At 33.2% G+C, this 27,499-nt stretch overlaps 3 protein-coding genes and 1 non-coding gene across 8 annotated transcripts; 2 read left to right on the plus strand and 2 right to left on the minus strand.

The window, feature by feature from the left end:
* The first annotated feature begins 297 nt into the window (after positions 1-297).
* On the plus strand, positions 298-14,880 carry LOC121132293 (gamma-aminobutyric acid receptor alpha-like). Its single transcript, XM_040727662.2, has 2 exons — positions 298-1,244; positions 13,581-14,880. The coding sequence occupies exons 1-2, from the start codon at positions 733-735 to the stop codon at positions 13,864-13,866; spliced, it is 798 nt and encodes a 265-aa protein (XP_040583596.2). The 5' UTR covers positions 298-732; the 3' UTR covers positions 13,867-14,880.
* Positions 14,676-16,090, minus strand: Arpc2 (Actin-related protein 2/3 complex, subunit 2). Its single transcript, XM_071886625.1, has 2 exons — positions 15,533-16,090; positions 14,676-15,377 (listed from the first exon to the last, which is right to left on the minus strand). The coding sequence occupies exons 1-2, from the start codon at positions 15,972-15,974 to the stop codon at positions 14,890-14,892; spliced, it is 930 nt and encodes a 309-aa protein (XP_071742726.1). The 5' UTR covers positions 15,975-16,090; the 3' UTR covers positions 14,676-14,889.
* Positions 16,091-18,383: 2,293 nt separating this feature from the next.
* Positions 18,384-25,565, plus strand: LOC121132296 (NADH dehydrogenase [ubiquinone] 1 beta subcomplex subunit 9). Of its 5 annotated transcripts, XM_040727665.2 has the most exons (4): positions 18,384-18,550; positions 18,608-18,755; positions 20,492-22,151; positions 23,577-25,565. In XM_040727665.2, exons 1-3 carry the CDS (start codon positions 18,447-18,449, stop codon positions 20,699-20,701), a joined length of 462 nt encoding a protein of 153 aa, XP_040583599.1. In that variant the 5' UTR covers positions 18,384-18,446; the 3' UTR covers positions 20,702-22,151; positions 23,577-25,565. The 5 variants fall into 5 exon arrangements, with proteins under 5 accessions (XP_040583599.1, XP_040583600.1, XP_040583602.1 ...); XM_040727666.2 differs by lacking the exons at positions 18,384-18,550; positions 18,608-18,755; XM_040727668.2 differs by lacking the exons at positions 18,384-18,550; positions 18,608-18,755; positions 20,492-22,151 and adding an exon at positions 23,124-23,222.
* On the minus strand, positions 25,557-27,210 carry LOC121132297 (uncharacterized). The gene is made up of 2 exons (XR_011778944.1): positions 26,251-27,210; positions 25,557-25,999 (listed from the first exon to the last, which is right to left on the minus strand). It is a non-coding gene; the product is annotated as an uncharacterized protein (transcript).
* Between the last annotated feature and the right edge of the window lie 289 nt (positions 27,211-27,499).

Raw genomic sequence — 27,499 nt, forward strand, 5'->3', positions numbered from 1 at the left:
ATTTCATGACCTAATGAAAATGAAAGATTCCTTCAATCCCGTGGTTTAATATTGAGGGACTGAATATCCTAGGAAATTGTATATTAAGGATATTTATATGTATATTGTGGAGTAGGAAATATTATTAAAAAATGTTGTCATGCCATGAAATATATGTATACATAGGGTATAGGTATACATTTAACTTTTATGAAGAGGGCCCAGTACTCTGTAATATGTATTTTTCGATTAAGAGGAAAGAGTAAGGGAAAGAAAGTATTTTGTTTACTTTTTATATTTTAGTATCGACTTCAGTTTGATTAGAGGACTTGACTTATTTGGAACATGCATTCTTATAATACATGGTATTGATTCTAAAAGTTTTGGACGGCAAGGAGGAGTCAACGCATAGAAAAGAGGGGGTGATCGGAGAATGAACTTACTTAGTACATAGCTATTAATTCAAACTCCAATGGAATGACAATCAGTTATTATAATTCAAGGATCCTTCTCATGTACATAGATATTAAGAAGAAAGTAAATCAATGGATTGACGTCAGTGATTTTTTTTAATTAATAAGTTTATTTTATTTCCGTTATGTACAATCAACATTGTACATAAATTAAATAAATAAAAACAAAGGCAATTGATCTGTATCCCACATCCAAGAGGATCAACATTAATGCTAGAGTACCCCTGCTCCTAGCTCATGCCTTGCTCCACACTCACCCTCCTCTCTACTCCCTTCCATTATGATCCTACCCCTCTCAGTGTTCCTAGTGTTTTCCTCAAAACTATTCTACGGAACCAGCGGTTGCAATCAATATCTACACGATTTCTGTGATACATACGAAGAACACGTTCAACAGCACCATGACCAGCCTCCACATGACCATCGCCACCATCATGGTAACCGTAATAAGACTAAACGCTCCTCTAGGATATTCTACCGTCGTCAGGATGAGCTCAGTAGTCGTGTCTCTCGAACTTTGGATGCTCTACTCTCAGAGAATCGATATGATCGACAAATCCGTCCTCAAATTGGAGATTCGCCCATCAAAGTGAGTGTGAACTTTGCAATACGAAGTATGGGGCCTGTTGATGAGCAAAAACAGTTGTTTTTGATGGATTGCTACTTTCGGCAATACTGGACGGATCCCAGGCTTGTGTACAATAGTTCAAAATTGAATGAATTGCCTATGAACTGGCAGTTCTTGACAAAGATTTGGAGACCGGATACCTTCATTATCAATGGAAAAAACAGGTAGTGATACTTTCAGATTTACACATTGTAGATTTTGATCCCTCTATGTACTTTTCTATTCCTTCTAAATTTGACGTGAGACCCTTCAAATTAAAATCAAATTTTCAAGTCATAAAAAAACTTCATACTCTGATCAAAAGTAACCGTTATTTTATCATTCTGAATTCAATTCTCATTCCATTCTCGAATTTTTTTATTTATTATGGTGATGGACATGCCCACAACATATGATGAAATTATCCGCCATTTTACATTGTTTGTTTGTTTTTTACAGATAAAAAGGTCAAACGTGTTTTTGTGTGCTCCACGATTTTCTATTATTGAAAAAACGGAAATAAAAAAATCCAAGACAATTCTTTGAACACTTTTGGAAGATGGTTTATTCTTCTAAATTAGTTATTTTGTACAAAAGGCTAGATTTTGACGAATAAACAATCTTTCTTAGCAGTTTTTTTTTTTTTTCAATAATAGACAACCGTAGAACACACCAAAAGACGTATAACCTTTCATCTGTCAAAAAAAAAACCAACAGTTTATACGTTGTAGACATGTGTAACAAAATAATAATTTTAAAAAAATCAAAAATCAAATGAGAATTGAATTTGGATAAGAAAATAACTTTTCCCTTATTTTTTAAACCTCGTATATGATATGAAATCCAATTTCTTAGACTCTTAGATACCATAAAGCATCCCACTGGAGTTTTTTCATTGAATTGAATCTGGTAGATAAAAAAAGTGAACAGGTGTCACCTTGCTCATACATTTATCTGTCAATTTGTTCTCAAATAGAAATTTTTATTATAAGTAGATTCAGTTATCCATGAGATCTACCTATATTTGGGCTAAATATTAAGAGATGGCTTGATTTAATTTTGATGCTACATTAAAGTATTTACTTGTAGTTTCAGGCAGAATAAATCAGGCTCATCATTTGATTCATATTATTATTTTAAAAGAAAGGGGTTCTATGAGTGCAGAATATATTTACATATTTGTCATAAACAATATTAAGGGAATTTATAATGTTATTATGAAAAAAAATACAGGACCTAACTGGCAATTTTCTTCCATGGCAATCTTCTCCAGGGAAATCTTCCACGTGCAATTTTCTCCAGAGCAGTTTTCCGCGCACGGAGAAAAACGTATAAAAGAAGGCCAAATATGACTTTTTATCATTCTAAAATGCATTGCCCAAGGGTTTCACAAATGTCATTGAGGTTCTTCAAATCGTATACATATTTTGTCAGCTGTTGTCATTAATATTTAACTCTTGAGTAGTGAACTTATTTTCCTACTACATTCAATCATATTCAAAGCCTATTTCAACATTCTTGTGTGCTTATAAATGAACCAGAGTAATCTTGAGGATTTGTTCTGGAGTAATAATTGTGGGTCCTTGTTGGACTCAGAGTAGAATTGAGGATTGACATCGAAGTTATTCTTGCCAAAGTCCCTATTTATAGCCTTATCTCCCTCTTACCTCGTAACAGCTGTTTGAAGCTGATATAATCAAATGTCATGATAGCTAAGCTGCTCTTCTTCAAATTTTCAGGGTTACCATGATGATTTTGGATTTCTTTTTTTTAAATCCTGAAATACACACGATTTCCATTACTAGTTATATGTCCTTATTGGATTTTGAGTAGAATTGAGGATCAACATCGGAGTAATTCTAACGAATATTCTTGTTTTTTCCCTGCTCCTCTCCCTATAACAAAATAAATACTGTAAATAGAGGTGTGTCTGAGCTCTCTTAATCATTAATGTAGCCACCCTTGGTGGCAATGATGACTTCCAAGCAGCGGCGGAAGACCTGGTATCCGCTGAAGATGTAGTCCTTTGTCATGGCGTCCCATTACTGGCTGACAGTGTCTTTGAGGGTATCGGTGATTGAAGAACGACACTGCAGGCCTTCCCTTCGATATGCACCCAAAAGGAGTAGCCGAGAAGGTTGGTATCAGGACTCAGGGGCCGAAATTGTCAAAAAATAGTTCAAAAGAACTTAAAAGTCTCACTCAAAAGAGTCTTACAACGAGGAGATGGGTATCTTTGATTGTTGGTCTCAAAAGTGGCCTCTCCACCCTCACAAGGCTCTTTCCGCCCATATTTGGGATAGCTCTGTGGACAGTGTGGTGTGAAATCCTGAGATCTCTTGCATGGGCCTCATGGACTTGAGAGGATTGGCCTAGGCTATTTTCTTAAACTCATACGAATCCAGTTTGCTCTTTTTGACAGAGCCCTTCATCCTCTCCAATATTTTGGACATGCTGACGGCGTAGACGGTGATCCTGTCGTGTTCTTTTTAGATCTTCAAAGTTATCCAGATATTTATAATCTATATGAGATCTTTTTAATATAATGAAAACATCCATGATGGTTGATCTAGAAAAAAATGGGTTATTCATAATAAATGACCAAAAAAATTGGTCCATAAAGTGAGACCTGAAAAATATCAGTCAACGGTCCGGACCGAAAAATTGGTCAAGAAAAAATAAATTAAAACTAAACCGGGAAAAAAATAATTGCTAGAACGATTTTCAATATGGATGAAGTTGCCCATTACACCTTCCAATAAGACAAAGCACCGGTCCAAAAGGACAAAAAGTGTAGGATGTATTGGCCACAAAATGTCCTCACTTTGGATCCCGAATTTCCGTAAAATAAATGGAATGTACTCGACGTTGAAATTGACCTACACTGTTCTCCCTTGCGACAACTCATTCTCAAGAATATATCTCTCAATTCCCCTTATTCTTACCATTTAAAGTCTTCTTTCAAAAATAACACAATCATTATTAACCCCAACAAATGGTTCATAAATTTCTAACTTTTATTCTCAAATATCAGAGTTTATAAAGACTTACTAATTGGAAAAGAAGGCTTTCTTTATAGATTAGGAAAGAATAACTCAACATATCACATATAACTTACTTTACTTTCAACGACTGAAGGTTGATGCATAATTCAATTTAAAAAAGACATCCAAAGAAATTTTACTTTACCTTAAATTCCTGAAAAGAAGTAAACTAATAAAATTAAAAAGATGTACCTTTTTTTTATATAGTCTCAAAGTTATATTAAATATATTGATAGTGAAACTTGGTCTTGCATCTCTCTCTCTCTCTTTGATAGATTTTAATTATATATTTTATGTTCTTATATAGCATCCCGTTATATGAAAATAAAATCAATTTAATGCAATACCGAGTGGTCCATTAAAATCTAAAAACTTTTAATTTTAAACTTCAACAAGATATAATTTATGAATTAACAAAGAATTTCAACAAAATTAATGTAGCCGCCATTAGCGGCAATGATGGCTTCCAGGCAATGACAGAAGTCCTGACACCCTCAGCAGATGTAGTCCTTTGTCATGGCGTCCCATTGCTGGTTGGCAGTGTCTTTGAGAGTCTTGTTGTTTCCATGACGGACCTGAACATGTATCAAATAGGTGTAGCCTAGGGGTTGGTATCAGGGCTGTAGGGAGGGGTGCTAAAATTGTCAAAAATAGAGTTCAAAAGAGTCTTGCAAAGGAAGAGATGGGTTTATTTCCATTTCTAGTATCAAAAGTGCCCGCTCCATCCTCGCAAGGTTCTTTCCAGCCACTTTTATGATAGCTCTCTTGACAGTCTGGTGTGAAATCCCGAGGTATCTTGCATTGACCCTCGTGGACTTGAAGGGATTGGCCTGGCCTGTTTTCTTTAACTCCTCCAGATCAAGTTTACCCCTTTTTGACGGATCCCTTCTTCCTCTCCAACGTCTTGGATTTACTGACGGTGTTGATAGTGGGGTTGAAGATGTCCAATTGCTTGGAGTGCACGCATGGAAATTCGTTGATCACCTTCAAGTGTCATTTTATAAACTTGAACGTAAGCTAGAGACCTAAGACTTGCTTTGTTTTTTAAATAATTGCTTATGTTTTATTATATCGAAATATGAATTAGTTTAAATCCTGCAACCTTCATAAATTATTGAATTAGTAAGTGTTCAGATTTCAATAGACCACCCGGTAAGTTACACGAGCCACATAAGTTATTTGGTCTTTCTGGAAACAAATATCGATGGAGTACAGGTTTTAAGACGCGTATCTGTAATTATTTTAAATTTGATTTTTTGGAGATAGTTTAATACTTCAAGAAGAAACGATGGATTTTAATCACAGCCCCACAGTTTTTTGGTTAAACTACTTTACATTCACAGGTTTGAGAGGAATAATTATTTTATATAAAAAGATTTAATAAAAATATATCTTATATTATAACAGTGGATGAAATATTTTTTACAATTAATCTTATTAACTTAAAAATTTGCCAAACTATTTAAACGCAAATAACTCCACGGATAATGATAGAGTTAAAATTGATCTTGTCACATCCAGTGTCACGTTAGAATTCTAAATTGGTACAATTTGTCCAAATCAGGTTAATTGGAACCAGATAATTTTGGAAAGCCCAACATTTTTAAGACCTTTGCAAAATCGCACAAAAATAATTATTCAATCCACTAATCATTCATACTTATAGAATAAGGTATGTTACTCATAAAATTTTGCAATTTTTTTGTAAAATATTTAAAGAAGAAAAAAAAGATGCAAAAATGGCCGTGTATTAAAATATCGAAGTAATTTTTTTTTTTGGGGATTGCCAACTTCAAAATACATGCGAGTAAGGGGATATTTTCAACAACTTTTTAAATTAAAATGAAGCAATATATTTTTTTGCCGAGCACTTATTTCGACTGCAGCGGAAAAAAATTTATCATATTAGTAATATAAATGCAATAAATTAAAACTTTATCGTCGTTAAATTAATTGTATCTCCCAACCTCTCCTCATGAGAAAGAAAAACCATACAAAAGGCCCAACATCACTTGGTAGTTGACCAATTCTTCCCAAATATTAGAAATTTTTGGAAATTGTTCACTGAATCGACTTATAGGAGTAGAGACTAGAAAAAACAGGGTATGTGTTTGTGTTAGCCAAGTACAGGGGCGTCTGCAGTATTACTTATATATATAGATATTTTTTTTTTTTTGGGGGGAGGTTCAAAAATCAAAAATCTATAGCTATTCACAAAAAATTCAATACAAAATTCCAAAAATTAATTTTCAAATATTACATTTTTTTAGATTCAAAAATCCACAGCTGTTTACAAAAAATTTCAAAAATTATTTTTTATATATATATAAAAATTCAAAAATCCATGACTATTTTTAAAAAATTTCAAAAATCGATATCTGTTCGCAAAAGATTATCTTTTTTTTAAATGGAATTTCAAATATTAAATTTTTGGAAAAAAAATCAAAAATCCATAGTTATTTACAAAAAGTTAATTTTTTTGGGGAAAAAAAAAACTTTTTATAGAAAATTATACCATTGAACAACTATCACTTCAATTACAGAGAATAAAAATATTATATATTTTTAATTTAATATAGTTTTATAATGAAACCCTCATATCCCGTACTATGGTATATAGGTACACTTCAACACTGAAAAGAAAAATATGTTCATTCATAATTCAATCAGATTGTAGTGTTCTAGTATTTTAATTAAATGATAAATATTAAAGAAAATACTCTAAAATGAGATTTTCATGGTAATCACTAGACTTAGGATTTGTGAGCAATATCGCTCAATCGCTCAAAAAAATTCTCACTTTGACCTTTTGTGGAAAAACTGCATATTTTATCATGTTTTGTGAGAAAATTGCTCATTATTCTAAACTAGTATGGAATAAACAGAGAAAATTTGGGTTCTAATTAGATTACACAACAGCTTTTGAAGATATTTTTGGAGGCAAAAATCCACTTGCAGACACACTCATTTATTAGGCCCCCTTTTTTGGAAATAAATGTATATTATGCAATCAGGTTATGATTATATGTTCTGATATGTGAGGCAGCCAAATTCCGACAATAGCCGATTACAGAAACGTGAGATTTGGTTCAAAATTGACTGTTGAATAATCTCTCTTGAATCTTAGAAAAAAAGAAAAATATGTACTTTTATGCAAAATTTGCGAAATCCAGATATTCTATTTATGCGTGCAGTTTGTCGTATAATTAGTATTGGTGATGATGAGTTCCCTCCATCTAACAAGACTTCTGGAGATCATGCAAACTTTTAATTTGCTCCAACTACTTATGTGGACGTTGAATAGTCCTTTAGAATGTTTATAACTACCAATACTGATGGGAGACAAACATTAACGAAAGAAAATCTTTTTAAAATCTTGATTTTCCTATATGGCATAGCTAAATTTATTAATAAGTTATGATAAATTTAAAAATAAAACAAGGCTAATTACTTTCAATTATCCTTATAAAACAGTATTTTTCTTGGAAAACAAATGGCTCAATTTTCATATTTTATGAGCTCATTTGTCAAAATTTTAGGTCTCATTTTCTGCTTATTTGGGACAAAAAATCCCCCTTAAGTCATAAGTCTAGTCATCACTCATTCCAAACATATTTTCAAATCCGATCAAAAAAAGAGGGAAAATACCGTCCAAACGATTACATATCTATATTATACTGTATACAGTATGTCAAGAAATTGATGTCCTCTTTTTTAATTTGCCGCTTCTCTTAAAAAAAAGTTCAAAAATGAAAAGGAAAAAAAAAGAAAGGCACGTGGGCTCAGAGACTCTTAAAAATCTGTATCTACCCCAATTTAAGGTAAGGAAAAAACCTTTAAACATTTTTACACATGACTCTTAAAAATTATGATGTTACAGAATGGTGAAGGAACACTTCTTAAGCACCCGAAGGAGGGCAGTAGGCCAACTTGAGGCAGGAAAAAGGCAGGTTTAGATTACTCGGGACCTTAGCGTTTCGGTCCGAACCATTCAAAGGTGGTGAAACTGTCAGCGTTCTGAGGAGAACCTCGAGAACAAGGGTGGTTGTGGAAGGAAGAAAAATCTTTCGATAGTTGCAAACATAACCTTCGTCAAAATCTTACAAAAAAGGTCAATCCTTGAGAAAATTAGTTACCAGATTGACGTCAAATGGTCATCCAGTGTCACAGGAGACTGCTTGAAGCACATGAACTAATCACTGGAGGTCTTGCCGTAAAGGCCTCAAATGCAACCGAACGGAGATTCAGAAGAAAAAACGACTTATTTTTGTCGTGAGAGGAAAAATTTGTCAATAAATGAGTGGAGAAGAGTTATTTTTTCTGACGAGTCCACCTTTGAAATGTTTCACTATCCAGATCCCGTTTGAGCTCGCAAGAAGGAAGATGTTATGCCGACTCCGAAAGTGAAGTTTTCCTTGAAAATTCACGTCTGAGGTCTTATGAGCTACTGGGCTCTTAGTGAGCTTCATTTTATACCTTAAGGATAACTTGTGACGTCTTTATATTATGTAGAGACTATACTCAAGAAATGTATCCCGGAGCCGAGAAAACAGATGGGTTCTGAAGTGGAAAATGTTACCAGACATGTCAAAATCCTTTTTTTAGCTAGACGGAGATCCTGCTCATAGCTCTCACGTTGCCCAAGCCTGGCTTCAGGCTAACTTAGACTCATTTTTGGCAAAGGGCATAAGGCCTAGCTACAGTTCGGACTTGTCTCCGATACAAAATCTATGAGCCAGTGTCCAAAATAAGATCAATAAATTACCGCCTGCAACCAATGAAGAAACTCTCGTCCAAAATGTAAAATTTGCCTGTTTCGATAATTTCAGATGAGACTTTGGAGAATTGAATTGCTTGTATCCCTGAACGCATTAAAAATTATATAAACTTTAATTGTGGATATACAGGGTGTCCACGATAAATTGGAACTACTTTAAACTTCATCCAGATCCATAATGTGGATATTCGGGGTTAAATCATACTAATATAAAAGGTTGCATGAACAATACACTATAACTTCCACCACAATTGTTTTGACAACAAACAATAGTCATCATGAAACAACCAAGGAGAGACGCCATCCTCGAATTGACTCGTGCGGGATATAAGCCCTCTGCTATCTACAAGCTTCTTAACTACCCCAAGACAACAGTGTACCGGGTCTTCAATGTCTGGGAGGTTGAGGGGAAGGTCTGCCGCAAGGCCACAACATGAGGAGTGACCAAATCCGCACTCCCCGCTTCCTTGAAGGCCTCGCCGGGGACTTCCTTGTCCAGGTTGGCCAAGAACCGTGGAGTGAGGAAGCAGCTGGTTTCCAATCCTGTGAATGAGGACCTCGGGTACAGGTCATACCGAATGGTCAAACAACACATTCTCACGGCATCCATGAAGGCCACCAGGCTCACCAACGATAAGTGTCTCCTCAATGACCTGATGAGCCATAGAGGAAGAATCATCTTCTTCTCCGACAAGAAGAACTGGACTGTCGAAAGAAGCTACAACGTCCAGAATGATAGGTGGCTTGCCAAGGAGAGAGAAGAGGTCCCTGCAGTTTTCACCACAAAGTTCCCGGTCTCCTTGATGACCCTGGGTGTCATCTGAAGCACTGGTGAGGTGATGCCTCCTTTCTTCTTCAATCCCAAGGAAAGGGTTAACGCGATAAGGTACTGCGAAGTCATGGAGGAGTTCGTCATCCCCTGGATGAAGGATACGGCCGCTGGGAGGGAGTTCATATTCCAACAAGACTCAGCGCCCGCACACATCGCCATGAGGACCACTAACCTCTTCAACTCCCACGATATCACTTTCTGGGATCGCAACACCTGGCCCTCCAACTCACCCGACCTCAATCCGTGTGATTACTACTGGTAGGGGAAGTTGGAGAGGGAAGTGTGCAAGGTCAGCCACAAGAACATCGCGGCCCTGAAGGGCTCCATTACAAGATGGAGTGGAATGCTGTCGATTCCGCGGAAGTCATCAGGGCATGCAAATCCTTTAGGGGCAGGATGGAGAAGATGGTGACTGTTGAGGGAGAACATGTTGAATAATTTTATTGTTTAATATCATGTCTAACTTTTTCATATTAACAAATACACTCCAAAATCCATTTTTATCAAGCAGGTTGAATTTTAAGATAGTTCCAATTTATCGTGGACACCCTGTATTTGGAAATATAATTATACCACAATATTAAATTTACTTTAATTTACGTGTGTTTGAAAAAGAAGACATCAATTTCTTGACATACCGTATATTGCTATAACTTTTGGATTTGACATCAAAACATTAAGAGATAAATAAGCAATAAACATTATAAATTCTCGGTATATGATTGTCACACATATAAAACCCTTCATTCAAAGTCTTTCAAGATTAAATAAATATGTAAGATTATCTATTCATTTCTCTTAATATTCCAATTTTACTTTACATTTTAAATGGAGTTAATTGTGTATATAAAATCTCATCACTTAGAAAAAAAGAGATGAAAATTGAAATGATAAAGAAACACAATATGAGTTTCAAGCCCAGTATGAGCAGCTGCTATAATTTTCCCCATTTTTTCCTACCATATCTCATTGTTTGACTTTAATTGAAATGCCATTTTTTTTAAATAAAAATTATATAATAGCCCTTCGTAAATAAAGTTTTTGATAATATTTATCTAATGACCGTCTTTTGTTTTTTTGAATGACCTTTTTTTTAAAAAGATATAGACTTTCTTCTGACTTTTTAGTGACATGCCATTGTTTCCAATTCTAAAACTCCGTGGTGGGGAGGGAGGTCTCACACACCCGTGACACTGACCCTAAGTACACTTAAAACCAAAGGTATGGACTTGAGTCACAAAACTTGAACTCGAGTTTGTGAACTAGATGACTTGAAAGTCATCTAACTTAGATTTCAATATCAGGAAACTTGACTAGAGAAAACTTGCAGGGGAAAAAATACAAGTTACAAAATATCTATGCATTTCGAAAACTATTTTTTGCGGTTTTTCGGAGACAACCTCCCACTTTTTGCACTTCATTTTTTACAAAAAGTTGCGAGTTAATAAAATAAGTTTAATGCAGCTTAAACCTAATTATTTTGTTACTATTTTGATAATAAGTTATACTACATACAATTTTCATGAATATTTGTATATTAAGTTAGGCACGTCCACAGGGGGACTGGAGGGGTTGTAGCCCCAATTGCAAAAATGTTATTGTTATATAAAATTATTACCTTCTTTAAAAGAAAAAAATGTCTAAATTGTATTCCTTCAAGTTTTGTCTCTTCCAAAAAAACTCCAAAAAAGTATTATATATGTTCTAAATAATAAAGTGATTTGTCAAATTTAGGATTTAAAAAATTTGAATTTTTTTTTTCTTTCAAAACTGAAAAAAAAACAAATAATACCATCGAGGCACAGCCCCAGAGTACACATCAAACCAAAGATGGGCGCATCATCTCTTTTTGTTGTGGGCAGTTTATTATTGACCTATTTTTGTGTATATTTAACGCAACCTTCCAATTTTTTGAAGTTGAATGTAGGGGGGGAGAGAGGTTAGAAAAAATGACGAATACAACATAAGATTAAATGAATGCACGACCCTCACTTCTTCTGTGGGTTAAGCCTTCATTTCTTTTTTGTGTTTCTAGTATTGTTCCGGTAACAAGTGAAAAGTAGATTCGAATCTTTACCAATAAAAATCCTGTCATTTTATGGTTATGTTGAATCACGAATTCAAATAATATAAATATTTAGTTGTTCTATTCCACTTGGAAGAATTGAGAATAACAAGGTTGTACCATTATCGGTTCAGATTCTTGAACCGTTGTATTTTTTTGTATATTTATAACCTTTTAATATTCCATCCACATAATTTTATGTAAATTAAAGATGTCGTTACTTTTATTGGGCCACGCAACCTTTCTTCCAAAAAGAAACTGGAGAAATCCAGGTCCCCTACTAAGCTTGTCGGGGCCCAATAATATTTCTTCAGCCAGTGTTTCACAAACTTTACTATGCCAAGACCCCTACCCTAATACATTTATAGTTGAGGACCACTTTATACGAAAAATTTGTTCTATATATGTGTAGACTGAAAGCAATCCTCAATTCTCTTATCCTTGATCAAGTAGGTAGTACTCTTATGAAAAATGAGTCATTTTTACAGTTGATTATAAGAAAAAATCAAACTCTTTTAATCCCCATATATCTTAGTTATGAATGTTTTTTAGGATCCCATATGAAATATAATTCCTTTTTTGAAATTTGCATAAAATTTTGTTGTTTAATAAAATTATTTCTTAATATGTCTCATCATTTTTTTTTTTTTAAATTGCCTCAAACATACAAGTTTTTTTTTTTAAATAATGCTAATAATATCGAAAATGCTGCATATCTGTTCTGAAACGAAGTAAAAAAAAACCCTAAATATTTAATTCTGAATTTTGGTCATTAATGCATTAATTACTACTACTAAAATTAGATATAAAAGCAGCTTCAACATTTCTTGTCAATATTGTTGACTTATACTAATATTATTTATTCATTTGGATTCCTATTTAAACTAATTTATATTTCACCTACTCAGCACTTTTTTTGACAAGTTGCAGCAAAATTATTCAATATCTTCGCGAAAAAATTTGTAACCGGATCTTATAACCCTTTAAAGGTCTAAAGTAATTACTATAAAGGTACTTTTGATCCCTACTGCACCTTTAAAGATGCTTTTGGGATTGCTGTAATTTTTTGCTTAATGGGAGTCTCTGACGCCCCGTAACTTTTAGCGGATTGCGAAAATTCCTTTAGTTTCTCCCGCTCACATTCAGCCAGAGTTGTACTTTATAATTGCCTATCCCATCTTAAGATATATCCTGAAGTAAACTGCCGACTTAATGCAGGGGAAAAGGAAAAGTATTGCATTAAATAGTAAATTTGCAGATAGGATGCAGTTTTTTAATCAAGATTTTTGTCTATTCTACTAATTAATAACGTCATGTTATAAGTTAAAACTTAACATATTTCCTTGAACTTAATCCTTTAATATGGATTTAAAAATAATTCACCCATGTATAGTTCCACATTCTCTATGAATCACAATAATAATTAATTATTATGGATTTCCATAGAAGTGCTTACCTACTTACTTGTCAAATCACACTTTTTGCTAGTATAATTGCTTTCTGCATGTAGAATATAGATTAAACTACAGGCCCAAAGTAATAATACCAGCATACTTTTAATAATCTAACGGTATCGCTACCCTGGTTTGTTTCATAAATGTATTGTAAATGGTTCATTTTATGTATATAAATAATACATTATCTTTAGGCTAAATCTGAGGTAAAAATTAATCATTTAATAAATCCAAGGTTCTATTTATGATATTTGTTATTCAAACCAATCCAAATACATATTGTATCCGCATTTCCTCATATTTCTACAAATTCTCATAAATTAATGACATTATATTTTCTTTTTTTTAGCTATCTGCATAAAATGACTGTGCCGAATCGTTTTATAAGGATATCTCCGGATGGTCGAATATCCTACTCTCAGCGTTTAACAGTGAAAGCACGTTGTGAAATGGACTTGAGAAAGTTTCCATTGGACTCACAGCATTGTCCTTTAGAAATAGGAAGTTTTGGACATGGTGTTGACGAGATTCTATACAATTGGACGAGCATGCCCCTCTCAATGGACAAAAAAACTTGGTTTAGCTCAATATCACCTCATTTCCTGGAACAACTCTGCTTTTACGCGATACAGTAGAAACGCAGGCGGAGACCAAAATGTGTCTGTAATAGCACTTCACTTCACATTCCAACGTCGTACAGGATACTATCTTTTACAAATATATATTCCCCTTACTCTCATTGTTTGTTGTTCATGGGTCACTTTCTGGCTCATAAAAACAGAGAAAGGAGGTGAAATACCTGCTCGTACATCCTTGGGTGGTACCACGGTCCTTGCCATAGTAACGATAGGATTTGGAGGGAAGAGCAAACCAAGGGTCGGATATGCAACTGCTCTTGATGTATTCATTGTTCTGTGTTTCATGACAGTTTTTGCAGCGCTCATCGAATTTGCTTTCATTAATTTCATTGATACGCTGGTTCGTCGTCTTAAGAAAAATGATGAATTGGAAGAGCTGAGTCATTTATATCCACGGTCTGCAGTGTATGAAACAGTTTCCAGAAGTTATCATAGGTCAATCAGTACTGGACAAGGAGATGAACTCATCGACGAGTCAATAATAACTTTAACTCCCGCACAAAATCGCTGGAAAAAAAGTTCAAGCGACAGTGACGTCGAGGGGGAAGCCCAATTTTAGTAAAATAATCAGACAACTTCATTTAGAGGAACAAAGAAAAAATCAATCCAAATCAATATGGCTGTGTTTCCGTTCAGTTCGTTCTTTGGATATGTACCAAGATCATTACAAGTTTTTACTGAGAGTTGACGCAGTATCTAGAAAATTATTTCCATTAGGATTTTTTATATTAAACTTAATCTATTGGGCTTCTTACATTTACATCTTTTAAAGAAGATTAAAGACTGAATAAAATGACTCGTTATAATCATTAATATAATTATTATTATTATCAATATTATTAACGTTAAATGTACTTGTTTTTATTGACTTAAAAAGAAAATTAAGCACAAGGAATATTTGTAGTACCTTTTGAGGCTCTTGATTAAGATTATTGTTCCATGCAATAGTATATGTAATTAAATAAAATCAAAAGAAAAAAGCGAGTATCAATAAGAAAGAGGAATGTCGTTGATTGAATACTAATTACAATGGTTAACAATCTGTTTTCGATTCATGATGGTACTTTTTTTGTTGGGAGCTTCGGGCTTTGCTCGATTCAATACTTTGAGAAAATCGGCAGTTTTTGCCCGCATTCTGGAATGAATATAGGCCTTGGAGCACTTTATATGATAATGTAGGTAATTTCTGAATAAATGAATCAAATTAATAGTATTGTCCCTGTTGGATGGCTGAGTATGACGTGGGAAAAGAACAAATGTGATATAGCCAACACCTTCTCCAACACGAGCATCCGTGTCATTTAACGAAGCAGGTGGATCCCAAGAAAATAAGACTTGCGGGGCAGTGACATTGGCTCTTCGCCCTTCTTTAAATTCCTGAAGAAACACTTTGCCAATCACAATGTCATCATCATCCTTTAAAACAGTACTAAAAACAACGGTGACGCGATCGCTTTTAGCTTCTATCCACATGGTTTCATCATCTCTGTATCGAACAATGGATGCCTGTAAGTGGATAGAGAATTGATTAAATCCCAAAAAGCATTTCCCTTTTCCGATTACACAATTACGTTTATGTAGAAACTGAATTTAGTTATGGAAAGAATAAAAAGGAAAGGACTGAGTAGGAGGTCAATGCTTTTTCAAGGATCTAAGTTTTCCTTTGGAAGATCCATGGCTGTATTTTCTTTTTCGGCGAGGGAGAGTTGTTCTTGCAGTTTAAAATGTCGGAGAAAGAAGGCAGCAAATGCGTGTCGCTTGAGCATGGATATTTCCTTCACTCTTTTTTCCCAATCATCCGGGATCTTCTCCAGATCCAACACAACCGTCACATCGTAGCCCTCCTCTGGGGGGTGTAATAAGTTCTCTTTCCCATAAACTTCCTCCAAATGAGATCCAGACTCATTGATGTCGAAGAATCGAAGAGCCACCGAGGTGTTGATCTTGGTTTTATCGCCGGGTTGATTATTAATTTTATACAAAACACCGTCAAAGTCCGCGTTTTTCACTGAAACAGAAGACGCCGCAATCCCATCCAGTGCATTACGAATCTTCACTCCGAGTGTATCCTCGACAATACGATTATGCACTTCAAGAAGAATCATGATCCCAATCGGCAATCCAGTCTCCAAGGTGTGGGGTCCCCTCTTTCTAGAAATACAATTATTTACTCTCTACTCTTTTTTCTTCTTCCTCTATCCGAATCTCAGTCTACTGCTGCTTTTACAGCGCTGCAGCTAGTGGTGGTCGACGTACAACGTTAGGGAAGACCAACACAGCTTGTATCAGGGTATGGTTCTCACTTAAGCATTCAGCAAATTCATCCTTCATAGCAACCCACCTATACATTCCCTATATTTCTCTATCAATATCCAGGGAGGTGTATTCTAAATTCTGAGGGTACAGGATTCTAGGATATAATTAGAATTTATGTAGTTTTAAATTATTTAATATGTGTATATATCTATTTGACTTAAGGACGTGGGTAGAAACATAGTTTTTAGGTTACTTGCCCCCTATAGGTACAAATAGTTATGCCATGCAACCCCTTCCAATTCAGTCTCGTTCCCGCATATCAGTTCTAAAACTTATTAAGTTTGGTCCTTGACTTAACTTTACTTCATCGTTTTTAATCAGTTCTAGTACAACAGCCCATTTGAAGGACCAACCACGCCCCTAAGACTCGACTGAACTGAATAAATAAGGATTGGCATAACATAAGTTACAAAATTATCCTCAACCTGTGACTTTATACTTATAAATTATAATACTATATGTCGAGGGTTGAGTGCCAAATAGCCGTAACTCAAAAATTACAATTACACGTGTTATTGCCTATAAAATCTCATCCTAGAAGTATAATATTGACAGAGAAATTCAGAACCTTGAAATGAATTTCTTCGATCCATTTTATAGCAAAAATTAGATGAAAAACATCATCACTCATTATAAAGAGAGAATTGAGTTGTTTCCTAGCTTCATTCTGTAAAATGAATAGTTTAGTTACGTCACTTTGGCCATTATCCTAGCCTCAATAGAGGTTAGGAATAATCAATATTCATAAATATAGTGTACAGTATCTAGCTTAAAAGTGTATATTCAAATAAGAAAGAGATAAATCATAATCTCTAATCCCTGTAGAATAGGTATGAATGTGCCAACGAATCTATATTTATTTTCTATTAAAATGTATCTATCAATAGAAAAATTGTATAAAATCAAATTAAATAAAGTAATACCCTCTATGTTTGAGACCAAATGCCAGTCTCAAATATTAAAATAGAGGTTTAAAAATATATATAAATATATTAGTGTTTTAAACTATCTCGGTCTTCCCTATTTAGTGCTTATCTTCTTCTCTTTCAAAAAACGCCTTCTTTACATTTCTATGTCTATCGACTATCACTACTACTCAGTGTCACTATTCCATTAAGTCCTCCCCGCTTTAATGCTCTACCCCGCACTTAAGAACCCAAGGGACTCTGACATGAGTACCGATATTTCCCTTTAAAAAGAAGTCCTTATTAAAATATATAAGTGCTTCCGATGGAAAAAGATTTCACTTATTTTGTTTAAAAGTGGTTGTAAATCAATGAAGATTTTCATCAATTCTAATTAATACGTACTTTCAAAATATTGACGTAGATGCTTATAATTCATATATCATAATTCATATTTGAAGAGATATCGAGATATATCAATATATATATATAGAGATAAAAAATATAATTTTGTACTCCCCATAATTAAAACCTGCGAAAGCACAAAGTATTTTACTAGGGGTGAGGAATAGGATTTAAGACTTACGACTCAACTTGGACTTGAATTCATATTTTGAAGACTTAACGACTCGATTTGGTCTCCCAATCAAATTTATACTGAGCTCAAGAAAAGCCTTAGCCCTATATTATAATTATTGAGTTGAAACGTCTTAAATTCGCTTGAAAGACATCTGATGATTCAAATTGAACTCGATAAAAAGATTTAAAGAACGTAAACTGTCAGTATAAGGACTTTTTTCCACTTCTGGTTATCACTTCAAGACATAATCAATCTATATTTTTTTTTGTTATGGAATTATGCAGAAATTATTATTGAAGATTATACGTGATGAATAGGTCCAAACAATCATTTTAATTGAAAAATGTTCTTATTAGTTCTTCTAGTCTTCAAATTTTGATGATTTGGTGGAGATACATATTATGCAAGACGACTTAGAAATAAGGAAGAGAGAATGATGATTTAAACAATAAAATAAATTGTAGTACATATTGACTTACCTGCCACTTAATATTTTCTTTAAAATGTTATTAAATCCACCAATAGGGTAGCAAAGTAGATCTGGTGCCTCTCCAGATATTTATAGAACTCATTGGTTCATTATTAGCTAAACTTACTATATCTCAACAACCATAGAGAAAAAAAATATTTTATCTCTATGAGCTCCACCCCGGTTCGCAAGCTATCACTATTAGTATCAGCCATCACAAAAAATCCCTTAACGACGTCAAATCATACTCAATCAGCTGATCATTTCTGACGTCATTCAAAACCTTGTAAATACTATAGAGTTCGAGATGCCCGTCTCCTTGGAACCCAAAACTATCCTCACCCACGCTCAAAGAGTATGTCGCCTTTACAAAAGGGCATTACGGACCATTGAGGACTATGAACATAATAGGTGTGTGCTATTTATTTTACAATTAATTAATCATTTACAACTTGTCTCTCAAATTAGACTCGAGGCACGTTTTCAAGCCGTACAAATGAGAGATCGTTTCGAAAAAACACGGAAAGAAAAGGATTTGAGAGTCCTAGCAGCCATACTTGAGGCTGGAGAAAGGGAGCACTTTGAGAAAAAACATCCTATTCCTTTCAAATTTCTTGTAAGTTCCTGTGAAATAAACAACCATTTCATATAGAGCCATTTCACGTCACAAACGCCATTTTGGGGGCCTAAACAACCTAGTTTGTTAACAATGAAAACTTTTTTACCATTCATATTTAGGAAACTTGTCAATTATTGTATCTCAAAATTGGACCAACAAATTAAAGGACTTAAATTTTACTGCCAATTAAAAATCTTTCCCTCTAGTATTTCCTAGAGAGAAAGATTATATCTTTGACTCTAAAATGCATTAAAAATAGGTTATTACATCATTATACAATCTTATTTCCATATTTTAAGCAAAAAAATCACTATGACAATGGGAAGAGTAAGATATTTTTCGTACTAATTATCCAACTTTTATCGTCCCTAATCGATCAAAAAAAAGTACAAATTTAGACATTTTATAGGGATATTCAGTACATATTACTTTAATTTAATTCAAATGTCAGTGTTTATCATTGACATCAAGTAGTATTCAATGTAGATGTTAAGTCTTTTTTTTGTTCTTAAAGCCATTTGATGAAGTTTCATAAAAATGTATTCAAAAGGTGTTCATTTCATGTAGGTTGCTGTTCCTTTCGTAGTGAGCAGGATTACTATCGCAACGACGAGTCATCAGAAATAATTTGTCTTACGACGGTCTAAACCTAGTTCAAAGTTGATAAAATATCAACTTTGAGCACCCAAAATGGCGTCGCATTTAATTAATGTGCAATTTAGGACGTCAGTGAAAATACGCTATATTAAATATACTAAATCTATTTATCATAGGTAGATTCTTGGTCAAGGTTAAAATAAATTGATATTAAATTAATATTATTCCATCATATTTTAAGAAATGTGTTCTTTTTTGAGTATGTATCTTGTGAATATGACACCCAAAAATAATTAACAGTATTAATTTATCTATGATTTTTTTTTTGTAATATTACTTAACTATCTACTCCAACTTATAGCATTAATTGAAAAAGATAAAGATAGAATCTGGTTATATATTTAGATGGGAAGTTATTTGATTTTGCATTGTACACAAGATGGTATTTTTAATTTTGTAGTCATATCACTCATTTCTAATATATTTAGTAGCACTCTGTATATTTTATCTAGACTTAAGATTTTTGTACCCTGTTTTTGCCCAACATGAGCAAGAACAGGGTGTTAAAATTTTAAAAAATGAGCATCCAAAATATAAAATTTGAGCAATTTGTATTTAAAGAAAAACACAATTTTATAAGGATCATGTAATGTAATGTATCATAATTTATCAATAAATTATGATACATAAAATCATCTAATCAAGATTTCGCAATTTGATGTAAGATTGAAGGGCAATTATTCAACAGTCAATTTCGGGACAAATTTACGCTTTCACTAATTAGCTTTTGTCAGATTCTGGCTCCCTCACATATGCTATCATGTAATCATTTACCTTTAAAAAGAGAGTCTAATGAAGGAAGTTTTTTTGCGGGTGGATTTTCTCTCAAAAACTATCATTAAAGGCTGTTGTGTAATCTAACTAGAATCCAAAATTTATCTATTTATTTCCTATTAGTTTAATTATATAATAAATACACCATTTTGACGGTTTTTGTTTTTTTAAATATAATTCATTGATATCAAACTTCGAATTTTATGTTCCGTACTTTTTGGAAGCGTGAATTAATGTATCCTTTGTTATCGATATTCTGACCCAAATTGTACTCAATTTAATGTATAATAATGTACTTTCAGAATGATCCTGGTGCACTTGCCTTCGAACGTACCGTTGATTCCCCTGATCATGTACTAGATCTGTGGCATCCATGGGAAAAGGCTAACTTTATCGACTACTTTAACAAGAGAGAAAAGAAGAAGGAAGAGTATCATGAGTACTTTGAAAAAGTTATTGCAGTCAAATTTCGTGATGACCTCAAGCCTTCTGTTGGAAAATCCCCTGTTTAGAACTCTTATTTCTTCGTCTGAATGACTATGAACTGTTGATAGTAGATATTAAATAAAATAAGAAATGTATTAGTTACTTTTAATAAAGATGATCTTCAAAAATTTTAATTTGCTTTGTAACTTCATAGAAAAGTTAATTTGAAGGTTATTTATAGTACATAAAAAGACAGATAAAAGAGGGTAACACTCATTTTGAACAAATGACTTCAATTTGTATTTTTTAAGTGATCCAATTTTTTAAGGGGGTGTACTAGCAAATAGTCAACTTTAAGATCATACTTTTTCCGATTTCAAAGCCAAATTCATGAAGTCATGCCCCGTAAAGGAAGATCGAAGGGAGATACTTCTAACTTGATCATTCATCTCAAGAGATGTTCAGATTCCGAATTCCACGAGGGACGACAGCAGGAAAGTTCATAAAAGGAGAACTACCAGATCTCATAAGGGAGTAGAGTGGACTCCTTCCTTAGGAATGAGATACCTGGATCGAAACAATAAAGCGATCCATTCACGATGAGTTGATAATTTTATTATTTCAAAATGGGATCACTTAAAAGATACAAAATGGAACAAAAATCTTTGTAGATGTATATTTTTTTAATTTATACATTGAATATTTTTCTATGATATTCCTCATCACTATGTATTATGAATAAGTTATAAGGGTCTAAAGAAGAGTGTCATTTTTGAGCTTAAAATGGAAATATGTCGAGTTCAGAACAAGATGCAGAATCAATAAAAAACCATAAAAGGCACGTTTACATAAGTTTTATTAATCTTCCTTTTAATTTCGGGATTGTTTTAAGGGTATAAATTCGATTATTGTCTTCAATTCATTTGGACAACCCCCTCCCCCTAATTGTTCCCCTGTGTAATTTGTTTAATTGAAAGGGATATATATAATTTTTTAGGGGTATATTATATATTAATACAACCCTAATATCCATTTACTCAGTTCATGGAACGCCTATAATAATTACTTATTACACTATATACGGACAACTGCATTGTACGCTTATTGTATTTGAAAAATAGAGAGATTATTGATAAATATATAATATTTTTTAGGCATGTATTGAAGGAACGTATCTCATGTAAAATGCATATAATTTATACATTTTACATTAATTTTCTTTAAGAAGAAACATTATTACAATTCTTCTTCAGAGAGAGAGAGAGAGAGCGGGCCGAGTTATGTGAAACAAACACCTCTACTGGTTGTAAAAGTCAAGAATGATGACAACTGAGTACTAATATTAGTCCAATAGAGCAAGAAAAGGAAGGGAAGGTGGAGTGCAGATGGTGAGGATGATGGAAAAACATCTATTGGATTTCGGTTTTCTACTCTCTGGTCATCATTCATCTCACTCTAAGAATTTTGAAAGTACTCAGTAGTCTTCCCTTGCGTCTGATCCAAAGTGAATCTTGATGCTATGAAATATTAATCATTGTAAGTTATCTTTTTGATATTTTCTTGCTGTTCTACGTGTAGTTCATTAGAACTTGATTGTAAAAGTAATTATTATTTAGCCTTGTTTTGTACATATTGTTTATATGATTAAAAATCCTAATGTGATTTAGCTGGTGATGATAATTATTATTATTATTATAATCGCCCTCAACTCTTCCTTACTGAGTTAAATGCATTTCGAAGTGACAGAATTTGCAGTTGAGTGTGTATATACTACAATATTATTAATTAATGGGACCAAACAACAATAATATTTATTATTGCTTCACAAATTGTTTTTTTTTTTCAATATTTGTACTAGTTATGTATGTCATTGTAATAAATCCCTATTTTCTATTATCTACTATGAAAGCATATGCATTATACCTCAAATATGAACTTCTAATCTGAGGAATAAAGTCCTTGAAACGATTTGGTAAAATATATTTTTATTTTGAATTAACATTTATGTCGAAACTTATGAATTAACACATATTTTGAAGGCCTCTAATGAAGGGTCGATTCATTGACGTACAGTAAAGTAGTATGTGAGCTTTTAATTCGCTAAATATAGGTGGATAGTATGTTTGGGATGAATAATTTTGTTCCTAACTTAATCATCTACATTAAAAAATATGTATAGATACTTATAGATAATTTCCTTGAAATAAATCTACATAAAAAGCATGCTTCAACGCTTTTTCTATCTTTGAAATATGATCCCTTCTTGTCTTCCTCAAGAATATAGTTTCATAGTTCTTACTTATTCGCTAAAAACTGGAGATTCAAATCATCCTAATTGCTGTAACATTTAACTCTATATATTAAGTGTATTTGAATGTGAGTATAGACATATTAATGTAATCGACTATATGTACATGTGTGTATATATTAAAACGCTAAATGTTATTCTTATTTGCTCTCCTAATACTGGCAATGTTCATTTTCAGATGATCCCCCCTCTCTAGCCCTACTCAATATCCCTTACTTCTAGTTATAACTTCATATGTGTACTGGAATACACTTTATTCAATACAAAATTCGTACTTGCATTAATTGTTGAATATAAAGGTACGGGGAAAGTTCATGCATATAATAATTCGTTCAATTTGATTTCCCCCTAGAATCAAATTCCAACCTTTTTGCTCTATTGTGTGATGAAAATTGGGGTTTAAAAATTATTTGTGTTTGTGACGCTCTATCATTTGCTAGAAGGTGATGCCAAATTATTTTTGAATTTATGTACATATTTTCTGTTTGCCAACATTTGAAAGCAAATATGAAAGTATTTGTAGGTTTGTCTATTTTATATGACTTCTTTTGAATTATGTTTAATTACGTTAGTGTCTTTGTGGTCTGAATATATATTATGTATGTGTATACATCACTTTTAAATATATATATTGTTATTTTGAATATTTTCAGTGAATCTCAAAGATATTGTCAGTGAACGAAACCGTGTGGCTGTGGACTATATTTAGATAAAAATGAAGCGAATCGTATCGTGTTTGTGATTATTAGTACCATTTCATTTACTACCTGCGTTTGTGCATACATACTTAGATTCATTCTACTTTTAAAACATGCCCGATCCCAAGGATTCTTCTCAAAAACTCTCACCTTTGAGTGAATCAAAACGTCATCAACAAAGTAATAATACAGACACCACTGAGAATCCTGGAGGAGCTGGAGTCGTTCTATCAATAAACAGTTTAAAATCTTCTAAAAAAATGGGAAATTCATCAGGGCCCTCTGAAACTGTTGTCCTTACTTCGAATGAGGAGGAGCCTGTTTCCAAATTAGAAATTGAACTATCTCGTGCAAAAATAGAACTTCAAGAGAAAGATGAACAGATTGAGAAACTTGCAAAAGTGCGCGATGAAATTGAAGCTGAACTCCGGGATTTGACTGCATCCTTGTTTGAAGAGGCACACAAAATGGTTAGAGAAGCCAATATCAAACAAGCTTCAGCTGAAAAAAAAGTGACTGAGACACAAATGAAAATGGAAGGACTCACTACAGAGGTCCAAGCACTTAAAGTTATGGTTCTTACATCAACTCCCTCAGCTCCAAACAAACATTTACACCCCCAAATAGATCCTAAGAAAAATAAAACGAATTGTTCCGTAAGCTCTATTAATGGGGCATCCTTTCATCTCCGAAACGATTCTACGACTTCCTCAGAGAGGGACGACTCAATCCATTCTCTTGATATCCCCTTTGGAGCTGAACAAACTTTTATAATAGATCCTAAACTCTATTTAGAATATTCGTTATGGAAAAAAGATCCCTCTTTGGATAGATCAATACATGAATTCTTAGAAAGAATCTACAAGGAAGATTTTGAGCTTGCTTGCCAATTTGAAAACAAAACACTTCAAAAGTCTTTATTTAGGGGCATAGAAGAGAATACTCTTAGTATTCACCCCATATCTAAGGATCAAATTGAAACAAAAGAGTGTGACCTATTAAAAGTCAAACTCCCTTGCCAATATCGAGTTCGTATAGAGAACGAAGAATTATCATTCGACATCAGTTCTCTTGCTCGAAATAGAATTATTTCTGTCTGTGATTGTCTTAATTATTTAAGATATGTTACTCAAGGTTTAGTCAAATCATCAAATGAAGATGTTTTTACTGAAATTATGCAGCATCGAAAAAAAATACTCTTAGCTCGCCTTGGATTCAAATCTCAATCATAAAATTATTTAAGTACACATTTGAATTTAAATCTATCAAACATACCGTTACATTAATGGTTTACTGGCTTTCTTTCAGCGAAAAAACCCTTAAATATATGTATTTAAATTATATTGTAAATAACTATTAATATTAGGTCCTTCCGTTGGGTCCAATTCTTCATTTTTTGTTACTTTTATTGTTCAATTACAATACTCAAAATATTTTCCATAATTTTTAAATTTCTTTACTGTACTGTATAATGTAGTAATCATTTTGGTAAAGTTATACTATTATTATTATTTTCTTTCTCAAAATGAGTTTCATTTATTAAAATCGAATTAAATGATAACTTCGTTAATGGTTTGTTATTGGTACACTACGGATAAATACAACTTCAAATCCAATGGAAGAAATTATCCCTCGATTTTATGGCTTATAAATAATATCTACCTTTTTTATGTGTTTTAAAAGTAGACGTATAAACTAACAAATTTTATCAGTTTAATATGAGCATTTCAACTATCCTATATTGTATTTTATATGAATAACAGAGTTTGCTACCATTTTTATCATTTTCATAGTTTAAGGTACCAAAGAAAAAAAAAATACCTACAAATTATTTCTTATATGAAATATTGGATAATTATTTTTATAAATGTGTGCACTATTATAAACCATAAATGATTTTTATTTGAAAAATCAAAAACAGAAATATACATATTATTTTAAGCACTTAAATCTATTTATTGGCAAGTTTATCACATGTTTGACAAATTGATTTGTTGATATTTGATGATAATTACTAGCGAATCTAATGTAACTAGTATAAAAATCAACGAATCCAAGGTGAAAAAAGTAATTATTAATGTATCAGTAATAAGAGAAGAAGCATCAACCAGCGAAGAAACTCAATTAAGAACATACATTTAAAATACTTAAAATCAAAGTGATTACGTATCATATAGGATTAGAAGACTTAAGGAACTGAATATACTTTCAGCAATGATAAATAGTTACTATATGCTATAAGGAACACTTAATAAAATAGTAGGGAGAATGGGTTGAGTCGAGAAGAAGTCGTTAATACCTATATAGTCATGGAGATAGCTTGAACAATGTTGAATATACAATATGTCCACACACAACATTAAACAAAACAGTATGTCCTAGATTGAGAACTCAATTGTTGTCACTCAAATATTCATTTAACAGAACGAAGATTGGAATCTCCATTCTTTAATTAAGAATAATGATGTATTCCAATTTGTAGAATAAAAAGAATCTGAAAATTCATTTCAACAGTCCGATTTTTTCTGTTTCTAAGTATTAACATTCAATATTAGACTTTTAGAATGACATTTTTAGGCAATAACACGTATATTTGTAAATTTAGAGTTACGACAATTTGGCACTCAACCTTCTCTTAAAACAAGTTCATTTCTTCAGTTTCGAACATATTTTGATGACGATATGATATATTTGAAGTATGCATGCCTGGACCAGAGGATGAATTAATATGTCAAACACTGATTGAGATAGATCCTACGTTGTCATATATAACTAAGTAAGAAGCGCGAACGGAACAAAGAACAATTCAACACGCGAATGTAAGTAATAAATAAAAACAAAAGCGTCGAAGGGAATAAATTTCGTACATTATATTTGAAAGTAGGAGAAATGAATAAGATGATTATTACAGTTACGTCTCCGATAAAATTTGTTTAGTTTGAAAAAGTGAGATCTCCTCTAGAGGAAAGAAACACACACACAGAATACGAGAGAACAAGACCTCAGGCCTTGGAACTCAATAATACTAGGCTTGTAGCATTCCGGGTGGAGAAGAGGAGGCACAGGAAGTCGGGGGAGATGGAATTAATCAATTAAAGAAACATATAAAAAAAATTTCTTATGTGTGTAGGAATTATTAATTAAAATGGATGAAAAGGTCTTTTCCCGCCTCCGGACTGCTCTTGATATACTTCGATGACGTCATCCTGTTCCATCTCTAAAGCCTTTGGAGTCTCGTCGTCGTTGATCCTCCTTCCGTCGAACAAGAATCGAAGACTGGATAAAGGAACGCCGACCCGTTCCGAGTAAGACTTTTTCAGCTTTCCCATTTGCGTGGACATCTTGACACGAAAATGAATTTCATTGGAGTCTTGTCCTACAACTTTGAGCTTGATGTACTCCGTTTCGTCCTTGTTTTCACTCATTTTCCACTTTCCACTAGAAATACAATTGTAAAAAAAAGCCGATGGAGGCTATTGAAATGAAGACAGGAATAAAGGGGATTCGAGGGAAAAGAAGAGTCTGCAGAGGGAGCCACTGGATTTAAAATTACATCTAGCTGCTAACAGCTCCCACCTCCATAGACTATACAACAAAATCTTAAAAGATTCATAGGATAGGAGGAAGCCAGCAGGGGTCAGGGAGAAGAGAAGAAAAAAAGAAAAGAGAAGACTACAATATTACAATCCATTCACGCCGGCTCCATCCAAGCTTACCAGATACTCTTTTACCTTCCTAATATATGCACAGATTGTAAAAAGCAGTTCATGCCATATAATCCAGCAAATACAGTATCTCATCTCTCTTCTAATATACTATCAACCTTAACCATTTTCATATATTCCCATAAGTTTACCTAAATCATGAAATATCCTGGA

The sequence above is a fragment of the Lepeophtheirus salmonis genome, chromosome 2 (genome assembly GCF_016086655.4).
Source record: "Lepeophtheirus salmonis chromosome 2, UVic_Lsal_1.4, whole genome shotgun sequence".
Classification (NCBI taxonomy): Eukaryota; Metazoa; Arthropoda; class Copepoda; order Siphonostomatoida; family Caligidae; genus Lepeophtheirus; species Lepeophtheirus salmonis.